Here is a 17,750-nt window from a genome sequence, read left to right as displayed (position 1 = left end):
GTCAGCAGCTTAAAAATGGTACGTTAAGTAAGAAGATGGAGTGCCATTACAACATATTTAAGAGCTCATTTAGATTTTTGTAATTAGTAAGACAGAATGGTGACTTTGCCATATTACACTTTCAGTTAATGTTAAATATTGGAATAAACTGCAGCTGTGTGATGAAACTCAAGTCACTGCGGGGTATTTATTCGTTATTTACGGGGGTTTTGTGCTGTGTGGCGACAACTTCACAGTCCATTTTAAGAAAACACGGCAAAATGTCATACACTTTAATAAGTACAGGTAATATTTACAGTATATACACCGTGACACAATACCAACTTTCATCACTACCGTATAACTTTAACATTTGGGAGTATTTACACGGTCGATAAGACCATATCAAATTTAAACTGATTAATTAAATACGCGTGCCTTTGATACAGAAATGTCTATGATGGCATGAAGGGATGAAGAACCACTTCACGGGTGGGTCATGGTTTAATGGATATAATCAACACAGAAGAATATTTTTTAACAGCGCTGAGGGGGATCTTGAGTGGAGGAGTGGCAACGTCAGTCAACATCAAACACAAACTGTACAGTCTCGAAAATGTCCATCTGTTCATGGATCAGAACCAGCGGTTTCCTTCCTCCGAAAACATCAACCGGTTTGGTCTTCAGCCTTCGGAAAAACAAACTCTGGAAAAGGAGCAATTAAAGTACCGCCCCTGGTGGCTTAAACGCGTACTGCAACCCTCAGCAGGTCTTTTCTCTGGTGTCTCTCAACACATTGAACATCTAAAAAAAGTGACACGTAAAAATTGTTTTTAAAAAAGCATTTTCATGTGTCTGTACTGACACTTTTTTTTGGAGTACATCTCGTCCAGCTGCTTAAAATAGGGGGAAACAGCGGTGAAGTCCCAAAATTGAATTGATTTGGAGCCCCAACCATCTGTTTCTAGCTTAGTTTAACCTTCGGTAGAAAAGAGAGAGACTTCTCTGGATTATGACTGCTGGTGTTTTTTTTTTTTTTTTTTCCTTCTTTTTAAATTATTTTTACACGGTGGTCTGGGTCTTTTCTCTAGCAGACGGCAGCAGCACTCTCTCGCCTCCCCTGCTTCTTCAGGAGTTGGATGCGATTGTGGACGTAAAACTTGATGGCCCTCCAGTCCCTCTGGTTGCTCACCAGCAGGGGGCAGAGTTCCAGGCAGCGCTCGCAGTCTGCTTTAGCAGGAACTCGCAGTTCCATGAGGTTTCTATTCAGGTGAGTCTCCACCGCGACTCGCTCCGCCTCCGACCAGGGACGCTTCAGCACGCCGCGCTTCCCTGCCAGGGAAGTTGAGGTAAGGTTGAATAAAACATACCTGTCTGGCAAAACACCGCCATGCGCACGATTACCTGATTTGGGTGGCGTGCATCTCCTCTTACTGGCTACTGGTGGACTAGCCGGGGAAGCAGCAGCTGGCCTTTTTTTCCGAGGTGGTCGCCCCGGCCCTTTTTTCTTCACCATCGCTTCGGCCTTCTCCTTCACTTCCTCCTTTTCGTCCTCAGCCTCTGAATCTTCCGTAATGGAGTCGGCCGAGTTTCCGGACATGACTGTACCACAGGAAACAAAATCGAAACTTAATTACTCACATTTAAATCTAATTGTTTTCCCCCAGGTCCATGGAAGAATTGAATATCAAGATCAGTCCAGTATCTCTAGGTCCAAAATAAGGTTTAAGTTTTACAGTTGGGATGGTATCTTCCCTCTTGTCATGTGTATCTATTGAAAGCAGATGTTGACAGTCCAACCTTGAACTGATATGCGTGCCTGAAATATCTGCTCTGCCCGGGAAAGCAATTCGTCTGGTGCTCGTGCTTACCGTCCAACTCCAGACAAATCTGCTGCAAGCTCATTCCTCGGAAAAGCACGCCTTCCCTCTCTCCATACAGAACAACTCGACCCACTCGGCCCATCAGCCCCGGATCCCGCAGGATGGCGGAGCAGCTCTGAGTCACGTGGTACTCTCTTTCCAGGAAGTCCTCCAGCCGTTTTATGGCTTCACCCGGGCCCTCTCCTTCTTCCAACATGAGCAGCTGAGTGAGTATTGCTACCTGCCGCCGCACGCGTGTGCCCGTCAGCGCACTGGGGTTCTTTGCGCCGCTGGCTCGCGCCAGGTTCCTCAGCAGGTCTGTGCCACGGAGTGGGGTGGCGGGGGAGTGGTAGGGTCGAGAGAAGACATAGGGGCTCTCCGGATCCACACCCACATTGGGACTGGTTTGAAGAAGTAGGTCCAAACAGGATTCACAGTGCGGAGGAAAGATAAGAGGCTGGACCCGACCACGTTTGCCCAACACGCCGGCCCGTGGGAGGTGACAGAGGACCTGCCGCTCAAACGGAGACAAGAGGGTTTCCATGCCAGAGGGGGTGCTGCTGCCGTTGCCCTGGGGGTTGAGGCGATTGTGGTAGTCCTCGATGGTGAGCTTGGCCACCTCGCACTCCCTGTGACGATTGTAGAGGATGAGCAGGGAGAGGCTGGAGTGGCAGAGCAGGCGCCAGGCCTCGGCGGAGTGAGGGGACCGCGTCAACGAAAGGAAAGACGACTGCTGCTGGTGACGGAGGTAGATGACCAGACAGGAGAGGGAGGACAGCAACGGCGACATGTGATGTCTGTGTGTGCTGGAAGAGAAAGGCAAGTGTGAACGTGAAGCTTTTAAATGACTTTTCAGCCCATTAGAACATGTAATATAATCACGAAAAGGTTCCCAACATCTGAATTTCATCGCAATAATATAAAAAGTAAAGCCATAATTTTCTTTTTTATAAATCTCCACACCTGACAATGTCTCCATTCTTCTCATCCACTGCATCATCTTCTCCTTCAGCACTCAGCTCCAGCTCCTCCTCGGGGTCCACATCTGGTTCTGGAGTCGGAGGAGGAACCAGCTCCTCCTGGTTTCTCGAGTTGTCCACCTCAACCTTTTGAGGCTCTTCCTGCTTTTCTTTCTTCATCCGCCTGCCCCTTCTGGGCGTTGACGGGGGAGGAGGAGACGGGCTCTTCACTCGGGGCAGCATTGGTGCTGCTGGGCATTTTGCAGAGGACGCTGGAGGGCTGGGTCCCTTCTTGGCGTTTACCACTTGAGGCGTCGACGGCGGTGACAGTGAGAGGGAGAAAGATACACCTCCGGCGCTGGAGCGTGTAGTTGGGGACTCCCTCTCCCTGGAAAACAGGGAGGGGGGTGTGGTGTTGGAAGGCGAGGGCTGAGGGACGGCGAAGGAGTGGCTGTGGTTAGCAGAGGCGGTGGAGGCGGATGGCGAGGGGTGTGGGTGTGTGGTGCTGCCGTTTGATGTGTTGTGCGTGTGCATGTGTGCCAGTTCCATAGCAGTTCTGACCTCTGGCTGGTTAGCGTGGTGTTTCTCCAGGTGGCGAGCGAGAGATCGGTAGTGGCGCCCACAGTATGGGCAGTGCTGTCGCCTGCTCACCTGCGAGGCCCCCGAGCCGCCGATGTTGATGTTAATGTTGTTGTTGATGTTGGTGGTTGGGGGGACCAGAGCTCCAGCAGCCTGGGATCTGGTCGAGGACGCCGCTGGCGCCGGGCGGGAGAATGACGAGCAGGGGCGACCTGGACCCCTAGAAGAAGAGGGTGCTCCCTTCTTTTTTGAATTGACCACCGTGGCCATTTTACGCTTCTTGCGGCGGCGAAGCATCCGGCCCCTCATCTCCTCCATTTCCTCTTCTTCGTCATCATCGTCGTCATCATCGTCTTCCTCCTCTTCGTCCTCCTCGCGGTCTGAATCGCTGGGCTCAGAGTGGGTCAGAGGTGAGGATGAGGGTGACAAGGACCAGGAGGGGGTGAGGTAATCGGACACGGAGAGGGACAGTGGGTGGGGGCCAGCCTCTTCCTCCTAGAGTTGAAAATAAAATTAAAAAAATTAGAATTTTTTTTTTTTTAAACCTCAGACTTGATTTATGAAAAACAGGCAGATTAGGAGACAATTTATTGCAGCACTTGAGGCTTTAGGGAACGTATTTTCTAGTACTGTTGCTTGGCAACAATTCTTAATAGAGATGCTCATTTTCTGTCTTTACCAAAGACACTAAAAAGGCAGAGCGGAGCGCCTTGCAACCCTTTGAAACCTTGATTAAAAATATGAAATAAACTGCAATACAGTTGTTGCTGACAATAAGGTAAACGTCTCACCATAGCATTCTCGCCCCAGTCGGTCAGGCTGTAGTCCACTGTAATCTCCTCTCCCTTGGCGATGTCCCTGATTGCGATGACCACCAGCCTTACCTGGGTGCCACAGTGGACTTCTCGAATGCGGCAGTTTGGCGGCGGGTGGAAGAGGACAGGTCCCCGAACACCGCTTGCTCCTTCCTCTCCCAACTCTGGGACACTGCAGGGGGGAAACAGATATAATCATTAGTACAGCTCATCGATGTGAACAAGACTTCCACGGCGATGGTTTCCTCACCAGAGCTGAGTGGGGTCGGGGAGGTAGTAAGGGCTTCCGGGAGGAGGGAGGCGGTCTTCTGCGCCTTCTGGATACTGGCCATCGCCTGGAAGGGAGCCAGCTATTTTGTTTAAGAGCATCTTAAATACTTGATCACCTTACATTTTCAAAGATCAGAGCTATCTCACATGGAATTTGAAAATAAACCGTAGGTGAAAGGATTTGTGCGGGTCCATATTTACCAGGGCTGTAGCTGTGCTCCGACATGCTCTCCTCCTCCTCATCTTCTGTTACATATGCTCGGTCACACACCTTCACAGGTGTCCCTTTCCTTTTCCTCCCACACACGCGCCTACACAAACAAAAACAAACAAAAACAACCTACTTAATTTAGCAAAGCGGCACATGCTGACAAAGTCGCAGCGTCGGTAAATATTCAAGTCGATGGCAGCCAAAATGACCGAGCAGTAATGATCAAGAATCAGGCTGAAGTGGAAGCACACCTGCTGTTCTGTTCGGCTTAATGGTGGATTTACTAGCAATCAAACAGACACACGGGAATTTGGATTTCTGCATCATGCACACAGTTGGATCAGCAACTTGAGCTCTTGCTGCTGAATATTCAACCAGATACTTGCTTCAGAAATGAGCAAACAGTGCAGATTTTCCAATAGCACATAAAAGTAAATTGCACATATTAAACCCAAACCTATTTCTGTCCCGGTTCTGTTACTTATTAATGCCGTAACAAATGTTTAATTCCAAATGACCAAAAACATCATGCATTTTACTTCTTTTTGGCCTGACATTTCTAGTCAACATAATGAACAGGTTTTCACTCTGCAAGTATCAAAACAGTGACCTGGTAAAATAATCAATCACTTTGAAGAAAGAATGTACAATTACTGCATTCAATGTATCATAAAAAAAAACCCTGCAGTAATTATTAAGATGAGGGCGCTTGTAAAGAACCAAAAAAAGGTGCAAGGGAGAATTCGGGTATTATTAAGTCCTGGATTTGGGTTATTGAAGGATCGTGAATAAGTCGATAACTGAGGAAGACAGTATTTCGCTTGCATTATAATTTTTAGAATGTCTAATGCTCAACCCCCTTAATCAACCCTACAATCACGTCAAACTCGGATTAATAGCGAAGTGATGACTAGAGAAGAAGAGAACACCCATCTTCTCAGTCCGTTATCGTGTTTTTGGATAAATATTCTCCCCCGTCAGCAACTTTGTTTACTTAAAACCAAACGAGCTGCGAGTAATGACGAGCGAGCAGTAACCAACGCAGGGTGTTAAAATAATAGGCGGTTTGTTAAATGTGCTACTTCGCTGTAGAAGTGTGGAATAAGAGGGGTTTGTTGTCAACACCAGAGGCTGATTCCTGCCACAGTCTGAGAGCTGCAGGTTCCTGTTGGCTGCTAGCATCAATGCTACTTTTAGCCTGTTAGCTTCCAGCGGCTAACGCTGAGGCTCCAGCCACAACAATGAAGAATAAAAAGCCTCGACGGTTAAATCCGAGCCGCTGCGGCCCCGGGGAGCTGCGCCGTCGCCGGTCACGGCAGCCGACAGCAAGATTAACCCCCCCAAAATCGCCCCCGCGGCGTCGCTTTTCCGCGATATAACGCTGAAATCATGCACGCGAGCACAGTCGTCGAGAACCAAACAGACGCGCACGCTCCCAGCGCGTGCGTTCGGGGGGCAATTTTCCCCCCGTACGGATCAAAAAACAGCCCCGCTCGGCGACCGAATCCGGGCCCGAGCGCGGCTAGCTTACCCCCGCGGCGGTGGCGGCTTGCTCCCATCACCGTCGCTGTCGAGGGTCGGTGGCTCCCGGTAGTCAAAAGGCGAGCGTACGGTCTCCGCCATTAGGACTTCCTTCCCTACCTCTCGCGCTCCGGTAGAGCCACGCAGTGCGCATGTGCACAACATCCTCCGGGCTTTTAATGATAAAATGGGGCGCGCTCACCTCAGGAAGACCGAGCGCTGCAGCCAGCAGCTTCCAATTAGTCTGCGCACTGGTTGAGCAGCAGAAAACCAGTAAGGCAATGGGTCTACTTTTATGTGGAAATATCACTCTCCGCCAATTGAAAGCAAAACAAGTATTGTGATAATGTCCGTTTATTCTAGTTCAGAGAATGCATAACAAAAAAATCTTACACGTTGGGCATACAACTAGAAAACAGCTGAAATAATTACATTTTAACATAGGGAAAAATTGCTATTTTACTGTAAATTAATGCCATTGGTTTGAGGTTTATAAGTGCTCACTGCATTTTTTCATGTGTGTATTTGGCTTTTAACAAAACTAGGAAAACCAATGTTACAGAGTGAGAAATAGGAGCAACCTTCAGCAGTTTAAGGTAACTTAATGAATGAGAATGAGATAAGGAAATGGGCAGACATTTCAGAGCCAACTATTTCTACAGAAACACAGTTAATGTTGTCAATTCTCTAACACAATATTTGTTTTATCTTGTTGGAACAGGTGTATATTTGGTTGAGCCTGTTTTTTTCCTGTCACTGGTGTAAAACAAACGTGATCACCGACTCTCACACCCATTAGTTTAAAGTGGTAGCTGGTATTTTATAGATTTACCTTTTCATAGTAATTTCAAAGAAAATGTACTTGTCTCACAGAACAGTCATTGGTTGACTTTGCGTGCACAACTGTATTGTTACAAATCAAATGACACTAAATAAAACAGGTTAAAGCTGGGTTTTAAATCGTCGAAGCAAATCCAGTTATCACCACAGATGTTGAAGAAAAAGCACGGCAGTAATTAAAACTCGCAGAAAGGCTCCGTGAACCCACACTAACACTACAGTGAAGACGTGCTACAGAGTGACAGGTGCTAAATTCGGGCCTAAACTAAGAAATCCATCACGGTGAGATGCAACGTGTCACATGACGTGGTTCAAACGCGTGAGCAGTGCAGCAGCACATTCAAGTATAACATTGTAAGATGTGGGTGACCACAGCAGCAAACGTGACATTTGATCATCGCCGATCGTGCCAACACCAGGTAACAACACTAGCACTATGTTGTAAGGAATTAATACAATTACTTATGTCAACAAGGCAGAACAAATAAAGCTATACGACCTATTTAAAAGGGCAAACATCACTCACAGTTTATCAGTCTTGGCTACATTCTAGCAGTTAGTAGATATTTGATTGTTATAAACAGCAGATATTTAGTAAAAAAAAAAAAAAAAAAAAGATAAATTCACTTAAATAAAATAAATTACATTTTGGTGTACAAAAGGAAATCACTGCAGTCTCAAACTGTCACAAAGCAACCTAACCTTTAGCACGGTAAAGAGGATACGTTCACCTTTTTGTCAAAAGAAGTAGTGACTCGAGCAGCCTTGAGGTCATTTTCACACTCTCTGAGGAAATACCACCGTCTGGGGAAAAAAGCTTTCGGCTTGGTTAATAAGATTAGAGGTGATTTGCTGAAGAAGCACGTTGTTTTTAACCTCAAGTATTATAACAAATAGAACAAGTAATATTCCTTTAAAAAACTTAAACCGAAGAGCTGGTTGTTAGTGTGGAGTGAGTTCATTCGTTGATCCTGTTCGGATGGGAACGCCGAATTATCAGATCTCTTCTGTTCCTTCCCTTTCTATGTGCAAGACATGGAGCGTCTGCGCCGCCCGGTCGGCCCAGTGGATTAGTTCCAGTAGCACTCGGTAGGTCCACATTTTGAGGCCGAAAACTCCCCCACTGCCATCGGTTTCCTACAAAGACAGAGAGAAGTTAATGTTCCAAACTTTTCCTTTTATCCAGATGCAAAACCATAAGACCAACAAAGGAAGTGTTTTCTTACAAACTTTGATTGTTACAAAATCCAAAGAGTCGGTTGACATTAATCTACCAACTTGCCCTAGTTCACTTTTCTGGAACTGGATCAATTCTACCTGATCCTCTCTGGAGGTTAACTCCACGTTAGCCAACGCAAACCTTCCTCAAAAACTGAAACGCTGCACCTCATTGCACTGATGGTCTGGGGTCACTTCCAAAGTGACACCTCCCATCTCCACCAGATCTTTGGTGGTGCGGAGCAGGTACTCCAAACGGAGTCGGACGCTGTTCTTCATGGTCTCGTAGTCACCCTCCATCTTGCCCCACTCCTCCTCCTCCTTTAGGATGACACACTGGATCAGCCCCAGGCACTGCCGCAGAGCTTGATGCAGCAGCTGAACCTGCTGCTCCGCGCTAGGCTCCTCGGCATCGTGGGACAGGGAGACGATGCGCCCTTCGTCTGGGGTGTGGTCAGCCAAGAAAGTCTCCCTCTCTCTCTGGAAGGGCAAAGACACCATTTAGTACCAAGCAGATGCATAAATGTCGTTTTTTGTGTGTAGAGTGAATCACAAGTGCAGCAGTAAGTGACAGTCATCTTGATTACACTAATCAATTAAGAGGTGTTGTTGGGCACAGATGGCACAGAAGCAGGACAGCAGTAAAAAAGAAAAAAAAATCCAATAAACTCAATTCAGGATGCTCCATTCAGACAATTAGGTGGGGGTTTGAAGCTCTTTAAAGATAATTGCACTGTACAACGCAGCATATCGCACAGAAACCCGTTTAATGTACATATAGTAGAAGCTAATTACAGGCTAATGTGTCCCAACGCCAGACTGGCGTGACGTTAGCAGCCTGTAAACAGATAACTCACGTAAAGCTGGAGGAGATGGTTACATTCGTAGTGCAGTAGCCGGGCAAGAGCCACCGCTCTCGCCGTTCTCGACCGCCCAGAACCCGGTGAGTCCGGCGCCGTTATTCGCCGCTGCGTGTCCTGTTCTGCCATTTGAGCTCCAGCCCTGTTTATGTGGTAGCTTAGCAGCGAGCCGGATGGAAACCCAAGCGCCCCCTCCCCAAAAGCAGAACAAACGTCCCGTCTGTTCAGGGAGAACGGCCGGTTCCGACGAGAAGATTCCCTTTTATTCTTTGTGGGATCGTCAGCGGTTCGGAGGCGAAGATCGGGTGCGAATGAAGCGTGTTTGTGTCGGTACGTTCGCGTTGGAATGCGCGCAGCAACAAGCAGTTTTAATTGGTTCCGCCAGCGAAGGGGGCGGTTTTTGTTTGTTTGTTTGTTTGTTTGTTTGGGTTTTGTAAATGAAAAACCTTGTCTCCGCCACTGTGACAACAAGGATTTTTTTTCTCCTTGCAAATATCTATTTATAGACATTTCTCTTTATAGATGTTCCCGTTAGAAACAAGTTTTTCTAAAACTAAATAAAAATAACGGGGAGACCGAGACGTTTATTTCTTTAGTATGTCACTAATGTAGGCCTATATTACAAAATTGTTTTGTTAAAGTTAAATTTCATGTGATATGTTCCAGATGCAAGGCAACATTTTTTTTTTAAATTTTCATTTATTATTTAATTTTATTGCAGTGAGTAATGAGTTCCTTTTTTCTTGTAAATTATGCTTGAATTATTCAGTCACAATATTGTTCTTAGTTCAGAAAGTCAAATGGTGCGTTCATTTGTTCACACATCAAGTTAAATAATGAAAATATGAGCTTCCAAATCGCTATCATTTATACTATTATTGAAAAATCTCGCATTTTAAAATTAGTGCAATCTATATATGTTAATCTTTATAACCTCCACCAAGGAGTTTATTTGTCGTTTGTCTGTTAGAGAAATAACTCAAGAAGTTACGAACGGATTTTAATGACATTTGTAGGAAAAGTGGATTACGGAGTAATTACATTTTGGTGGTGTTCTGGGTTGCGGAGGGATTTTGATCTTCCAAAGATCAAAGTCAAAGGGAAGCGGTCATAAATCACAATGTCACGTCACATTGGTGACTCAAATTTCCTGATAATCCAATCTCTGGAAAGTAAAAAAAAAAAAAAGACAACTTTACACTTTGATCGTCATTTATCAAAATCAAGGTGTCACCTGTAGTAACAGGATATTGTTGTCGTATTTTCCTTCAAATCTCAGGAGCATGTGATTACGTTCAGACACAAAAGAAAGAACTCCAGATTCAGTGAGCATGTCAGGCTGCAGTTTTCCGTTTCGTTTGTCTTTATTTGACTTTTTGCAGGTGCAGGTACAGCTCTCTCCCCTCCTTCTCTAGTTCGGCCAATAGGTGGCAGCCGAGACCCGCAATACTCATCTAAGGAAAGAGCGTAAAAGTCTTAATGATTCCACTTGCCTACAGTTGTTACTGCTCTCCATAATTTAACATTATTCTCCCATCATCTTTGAAATACAATTTTATTTCATTTATCCTTACATTTACTTTACTTTAATTGTAATTTATTTTCACCTTTATTTGATATAAAACTGTTGGGTTTCCATTCGGGACTCTGTGGTTGCTTGTATATTACTGAGATGGGGAGATTGTTGTGAGCAGTTTTGTTGGTTTTGTTTTATTAATTATACTAATTTTGTGTGTGTGTAAGCTAACCTCATGTTAAAGTTGTGCATGTGGCTAACAGAGAACATGAGCATAATTTTCTTTGTTTGTTTTACTTTAGTAAATCCTGGACGAGTACAGTTGCCAGAGTGTAACCGTGGTCTCTTTTAACAGAAATAAAGTGATTTATGGAGAATTGGTGACTGTCTTAAATACACAACGCAAGAGGCAAAGTGAGAGCCGCCACAAGAGCGTCTGATCCTTTCAGAGACCTGACTTGTAACTGTCAAGAAGATCCACTGCAACAAATGCACAAACCTCCATCTTTTACAGCCAATGTCACCCTTTGACTCTCTTTGTAACTTAATTTTCCTAATAAATTACTGATGAAAAATTAATGTTTGTATGCCAGACATTATATGAACAACTTTGTTTCCTTGTTGCCCTTAGGGCAGCTGATTTAAGCATTCTTTTCTTATTGTGACTAAGACTACATGAAAAAACAAACACATATCAAAAATTGAATGGTAAAAATAGAAATAAACTAGGCAGACAGGTTCAAAAATACAACATGTCACTCACCACCCTGTTATAACCTCCGGTTAAAGCATTTTACATATTTCAAGTGTTAAAAGTTCTGAAGCAGCCAGTCAGGAGCAGCAGAATGTCACATTTCAACATTGTATCTAAGATGGCAACTCCGGCAACAATTAAGGGATAAAGAGTGATGCAGAAACAGGAAGACAATCAAACACTTGTCTGTGCACATTCATCTCATCCCTGCCAAAGGGAGGCCTCATTCACAGGAACATAAAGTCGAACCTGTTTGCAACGTGAGTGACGTGTTTATTATTTAGAAAGAAAAATGTAAAACAGGGAGGGAATGTTTGCCTGAAAGAATGAAACCAAGGGCTCACAAAGCAACCTACAATGTTGTGTAACCTTTTATTACTACGACCTATACACACACAGATCATACTACACAATATGTGGAGACATGATCTGCTTGGCGGCGGTCTGAGCTCTCTGAGTGCTTTCTTTCTGTAATTTTATAGGGTAATGTTTGCTCAAATAGGTGTAGACACCACCACAGAACAGCAGTTTATGTCTAACTGACCGCTCCGATAGCAAGGACATAAAAAGGCCTGTTTTGATTGATTCAGACTTGTTTGTAACCTAATAAATGTTGTTTCATTTTTTATAGTGAAAGAGGGAATTCAGAGGTTAATTTTAATCATTAAAAGTTAAGAAAATATGTTCAACTTGGAAGAAAGACAGCAGCAAATATCAGTGTGAATTTGTAAAATTTCTAATTCCTTAATAATTTCCTGAAGAAAAATCACAGCTAACAGGAATAAACAAAAACACAAGAGGTGAAAGAGGAAAAGGTTAATTTAAGCATGTGGTGTTGATTATTATGTTCTGGTGCTGTTACCTGGGAAACAAAGGCGGAGGCCTCGACGGGAGTCAACTACGGCAGCAGCTCTCATGAGCTCAATGGAGTGCGTCAGACATTAAATCAACAAATGTTTTTGTTATCATTGTTATCTTTAAGGTAACTGATATTCTTTTTTGAACATATAATCAAAAAGTATATTTGAATAATAATTTGATATCACTGCTTGCTGTTTTCACTGCCAGTAGCTTTTTTGATACTGTGCTAATTTAAATGCAGGCAAACCGTGTTTAAAAACAATGTTCATTAATGTGCAGCTTGAACCTTTTTTCAAACAAAAATCCACATCGTCCTTCGACTGCCAGCATCTGTCCATTTTTTCAAAGTTCATCAGCCACAATACAGCCGACAATTTTTTATAAAACAAAATAGCCACAAAATGTAGATACTTGTTCTTAACACAGAGGGCGCTATTTGACTTTAAGCCGTATTCTCAAGAAACTTCATTGGATTCGACTAGGTGTGACCTCAAAAAGCAAGATCACCTGCAGTCTTGAATCTCGAATCATGTCGCAACAGCAGGACCCCGGGGATCTCAGGCTGGGAGCTTCCTGTATGGGGTCAAAGACTCAAAAGTGCTTTAAAAGTGATCAGTAGAACATGAAAACCACCTATAAAGTGGACAGACATCCTGAGGAGGGTAGTTCGGTAAAGCACGTTCGCATGATTATATATGGTTAAAGGGTTTTACATACTTCAAGATTCAACTGACTGATTGAAAGAGTCAGCAGCAGAATATCACATTTCAACTTCGCATTATCTCAGAGGCATCAAATCAATTAAATCAGTTACATTGTCTTTAATTCATAACCCATTAAAAAACCACCTTGGCTGGTCTAAGTCGTAGCACTTTACCAACATGGAAAAATGAACGTGATTGTCTTTGCACAGAGGTGGCTGCTATTAATAACACCCACATTACATCCCTGCCAAAACACAGGCGTCATTCACACGACCACAAGGTCACACCTGTTCAGCACCACCTTTGCCTGGAGGTCTGACCTTCCTCACAAAATAGTATTCTCACACCAAAATGAAATGCATCAAATTAACCCCGGATCGATCATTACACCGTGGCTGAGGTTCAGTTTGTTCGTGTTTGCCACAATAACGCATGCAGCATTTGATCACGATGTCACACCCATGGGGTAAAACGCAAGTGACAAAAGGATGCCGTGCCTATCATTCTTGAGCGAGGAATGCTCTCTTTTAATGACCGATATGGAAATAATGATTAATGCTGTCTTCTTGTGGCAAACACAAGAATTTAGCTGACTGACCTGAACCAAAAGAAAGGATTCTTTTTTACATCACCATTGTGGAACATTTAGCAAAGCCTCTAGAACTTTCTGCTGAAGACAACAGTGGAATGCCTCACATGAAATGAATGTGCGTGTTATTACAATGACTAAAATCACAGGCGGAGCAGTTTGAAACGAACATGTGAGCAGAATCCTCAGCGCTGTCGATTGACATTGTTATTTTAAATCTTTCTTTGCATATTTTTGCTGAAGTAAAGAATGCTGGGGGAGAAAAGTCCACTATCCTTCCTCAAATTCTGAAATTAACTCATAAAATTTTACTCCTTGAATCTATTTTAGAATAAAATCAGAGTGGAGTTAAAAATATTTCATTACTTGTCATACCGGTTTAGCATCATCATTGTGCTGAATTACAGACAAAGAAAGGTGTGTTTAATCCCGAACAAAAGAGAGAGGACGAACCTTTGCAAAGGCTAAATTAAATTTCTCTTGTGTAGCAACATTTCTAACATATGCCTCATGAGTTATCCACGTCACATTGGACATTTCCAGCGTATAAGTGCCACGCTACCTCTGAAGGCCACACAAGTGAAGAAAAAGGCTCATAATTTGTGTCTTGTTTCTCAAGTTCGGGTGAGTAGATTAAAGAATTTTGGGTAATTATACATTTGAAATAGTGACAAACATTATTCCTTTACCAGCATTCTAAAAAGAAAAAAAGATCATGTTTTTCAATTAAGTTAGAAGGGCTTCTTTTCAGCTTAGGCAACAAAATATGGTGATTTGAGCAGTGATTTTGTATCAGAACTGTTTTTTTGGATGAAAATGATATACAGTTGCTTTGCTGTTCAGTTTAAAGATCCCAGTATCAACTGCATTCTCAAGATTCAAAATTTAGTGCGTAGATCCTGGGAATAACTTGCTGTTCTTTCTTTATAGATCCAGAGAAAGCTAAGATGGGAACTGGACATCTCACAGCGATATTGCTGATTCTTTGTGGTAAGTTTACTATAAATCTGGATAATGACAATGTAAAAATTTATAGTCGCCTGGGGTAATCTTTCCCTGTAATTACTCCGTTTGATTCAACAGCATTTCCTGTATCGTTGGCCAATAATGCTTCAAACGTCATGGCTACAGAAGCTCCAACCGTCGAGTCCAGTGTGACTTTCAGGTCGCGGCGGAGCACATTTACCAGTGCCCTGCTGGATTCATCATCTGAAGCTTTTAAAAGTCGAGCTTCCACCATAACAACTGCGGTGCGTGTTGAATCCAGTGCTGTCATCACTACCGATTTAAAGAAAAACTTTAAAAAGAAGCACTTTTTTTCCCCCCTTCACAGCTTGAGCCTTTCTTCAAAGACAATTTCACCTCTTACCTATCGATGAGAGTGACCTCATTCAGGTAGTTTCACAATCATATTTTCGTAGTGTACCTAAGGTCACTGCCACAAATCTGACAAAGTCTTAAACCAGCCTTTCCATTCTTGCAGAAATGGATCTGTAATCAACGACCTCAAGGTCAGATTCTCCGGCACGTCGGTCCCTCACCACACTAAGATCTCAAATGTTTTGGTGAACGCATCTTCCAAAGTCACTGACTTCGACATCGAGACCAGCTCCATCACTGTGGACAACATTGGTAGGAGCATCAACTGTAACTTTGTCAAACAGTGGCGCAAACTTCTGCTCAATGGATGTTTTTTGTTTCTACTTCTTTGCAGTCTCAAGTGGAGTCAACCACAAGATCAGTCTCTTCACCTCCTTCTGCCTGGCACTGTTGTCGTGGTTACTGTCAAGCAAGCAATAGATTCAGTGGTGGCCACCTTCAGTTTCCAAGATTATATAAAATGACAAAAAATTTAGAACTGCAAGATTTAAATGAACAGAAGTCAGACGATAATTGATTAGTTCTAAATACACATAACCTGTCTCTCATCTCCACAATAATTTAATACTTATGTCCTGATTTCTCTTAACAGAGTGGTCATAGCACAAATCACAACAAAGATTATCAAAGGTTTTATCCATTTATATTTTATTGTGCGTGCATGAAAATATTTGTATTATACACATTCTTATTTATGAACTGTATTTAAGTTAACCTGCTGAGATGCAATATTGTATGATCCTGTCAAATAAATTGTAATAAACTCAAAGTCTGACTGTGACTTTGGTGTCTGTTTGTTCTTTGAAATTATTGAGGATATTTCTAAATATATTAATTACACGGTTATAACTAAATACAAATGTAATTATCCACTTTGCTATATGAGTTTAGCTAGTTTATAGCTGTGATGCAAAACACTTTTTAACGCATTTTAAAATTCATAAAATTTCCAGTGGCAGAGACCAGTGGCACTGGTTGTCGTGTCACATTTGGGTCAAAACGGGTTGGTCGTTTAGTCTGCGGGTCTTTGGGCATTCTGTCTACCTGCTGCCTGGAGGGGTGTGCAAGGGATGCAACCCAGTCTCACTAATCGGTCCACAAACTAATCTCACACAGTTGTTACAAATGATTGTATTTTGTGAAGGAATATCTGTGTATATGATCTCCCCCCTTTTCAGTTGTTTTTTTGTTTTTCCTCTTTCTTTTTATACATGCATATTTTCCTTTATTACATATATTTATGTTAGTTGTTTTTGTTGCTTTTGGTTCATGTTTTCAGTTTGGCCGTGTTTGCGGGTTTCCCATTCCAGGATGAAAATATATACAAATGTATAATTTTAAAAGTGCATTTCATAATTCATCAATGTTTCATAACATATTTTAAGAAACAAAGATCATATCCAGGGTGAGACCAGGTGATGATGCATACAATGTTAGGCTTTCAAAACGACTACACCCAAACTTCATTCCATCACATCTTGTTGTCTCTTCCACTGTAGGAGGGAACATGAGGGTTAATTGCGTGGGTGTATCTTTACAATCTCTCGGTGTTTGTCAAACATGAAAAACTAGCCACAAAGTGAAAGTGAGTGCAGAACAGCGAAGAAAAGAAATAGCAAGCCCATAAAACGTTTGGCCAAGACTAAAACATCACTGGCAAACACCATATGAAATGCTTATGTTTTCTGAAGAAAGCCAGCTTAGATCAGAGCCCTTGAGGCTTGCACAGCCCTCAAGGTGCTGAATCATGGCCAACAGTGTCAAAAGATCAAGAAGAAATAAGACTGAAACTTTATGGCTGTCAGAGTTGTTTTTTACATCATTAACTACTTGGATAAGGGCAGTTTCTGTACGACAGTTGACTCTAAAACCAGACAAAACAAGAAAAGTATTTTGTAGCGAGGTGCACACGTAATTGCTGATATACTACCTTTTCAAGGTTTGAATGGGCCGATAATTATTTATAACAGACACATCCAGGTTTTTTTTTTTTAAACAATGAAATCACAAGGGCATGTTTGAGGATTGTGGGGAAACATCCAGTGAGGTATTAACAATTTCAAGCACATCGCCTTTCAGACAGTTAAAAATATCTTTGGCAAAATTTGGCAGGCATAGCATCACAAGCGCATTTCTAGAGCTTCACTGTTGTACCACATTTGGAGTTCATGGCGTTGCATAGGTCTCAAATTGGGGAAAGTTAGATCGTATGGAACTGTGGAGTAGGATAGTATTGAGTTGCACAAAGAAGCTAAAATAGTGTTTCTAAGTTTGGCAACTTTGAGCAATATAACCAGCATTGTTGCATTTTTTAAGGAGTAAAGCTCAGGAGGTATTGCTCAAACAGAATCTTGACATTATTACAACTTTCAGTAATAATCAGAGAAACTAGTGCCTAGATATTCTTATTTTTAGTGTTATATATGCTGATATATGACTATATATGCTTATATAGTCATCTTGCAGTTTTGTGCCATTTGCACTCAGACTGAAGTTAGGTTTGTTGTAGTGCTTTTATCTATATTTCAGTCAGGCAACTCTGGACTGAAATATAGTGAAATATAGTGAATATACTGAAAAATTTTACTGCACGCAATTATTTGCAAAAGAAGCAGAGCACTGATTTAGCAGAAGCAATTTTGGCTTCAGGCTCTGTCTCAATAGGTGTGCGATGGATTAGCTAGGTTGTCGGCATGAACTAGCCCAGCAGGCTTTGCTTCATTCCTCCATGGTACTTTTAACCTACAGAAAGTCACTGACCGGTTAAAATGGATCTATATCAATCTTGAAATCACATCATATGGATAGAATTATACTCAAAAGAGCTTTAAG

At 42.7% G+C, this 17,750-nt stretch overlaps 2 protein-coding genes and 1 long non-coding RNA gene across 5 annotated transcripts; 2 read left to right on the top strand and 1 right to left on the bottom strand.

The window, feature by feature from the left end:
- Window positions 1-258: 258 nt before the first annotated feature.
- Window positions 259-6,364, bottom strand: LOC130522971 (uncharacterized). Of its 3 annotated transcripts, none has more exons than XM_057027889.1 (8): window positions 6,207-6,364; window positions 4,666-4,775; window positions 4,445-4,544; window positions 4,171-4,366; window positions 2,805-3,874; window positions 1,851-2,647; window positions 1,384-1,581; window positions 259-1,311 (listed from the first exon to the last, which is right to left on the bottom strand). In XM_057027889.1, the coding sequence occupies exons 1-8, from the start codon at window positions 6,359-6,361 to the stop codon at window positions 1,067-1,069; spliced, it is 2,871 nt and encodes a 956-aa protein (XP_056883869.1). In that variant the 5' UTR covers window positions 6,362-6,364; the 3' UTR covers window positions 259-1,066. The 3 variants fall into 3 exon arrangements, with proteins under 3 accessions (XP_056883869.1, XP_056883870.1, XP_056883871.1); XM_057027890.1 differs by having other exon boundaries at window positions 4,445-4,529; XM_057027891.1 differs by lacking the exon at window positions 6,207-6,364 and adding an exon at window positions 4,927-6,119.
- Window positions 6,365-10,448: 4,084 nt separating this feature from the next.
- On the top strand, window positions 10,449-11,209 carry LOC130522980 (uncharacterized). The gene is made up of 2 exons (XR_008949765.1): window positions 10,449-10,581; window positions 10,986-11,209. It is a non-coding gene; the product is annotated as an uncharacterized LOC130522980 (long non-coding RNA).
- A 2,785-nt stretch (window positions 11,210-13,994) lies between these two features.
- Window positions 13,995-15,699, top strand: LOC130522978 (interphotoreceptor matrix proteoglycan 1-like). Its single transcript, XM_057027904.1, has 6 exons — window positions 13,995-14,162; window positions 14,469-14,528; window positions 14,622-14,788; window positions 14,872-14,933; window positions 15,022-15,170; window positions 15,253-15,699. Exons 2-6 carry the CDS (start codon window positions 14,486-14,488, stop codon window positions 15,336-15,338), a joined length of 507 nt encoding a protein of 168 aa, XP_056883884.1. The 5' UTR covers window positions 13,995-14,162; window positions 14,469-14,485; the 3' UTR covers window positions 15,339-15,699.
- Window positions 15,700-17,750: the final 2,051 nt, after the last annotated feature.

The sequence above is a fragment of the Takifugu flavidus genome, chromosome 3 (genome assembly GCF_003711565.1).
Source record: "Takifugu flavidus isolate HTHZ2018 chromosome 3, ASM371156v2, whole genome shotgun sequence".
Taxonomy (NCBI): domain Eukaryota; kingdom Metazoa; phylum Chordata; class Actinopteri; order Tetraodontiformes; family Tetraodontidae; genus Takifugu; species Takifugu flavidus.
Note: the sequence above shows the minus strand (reverse complement) of the source record. Positions and strands in the feature narration are given on the sequence as shown.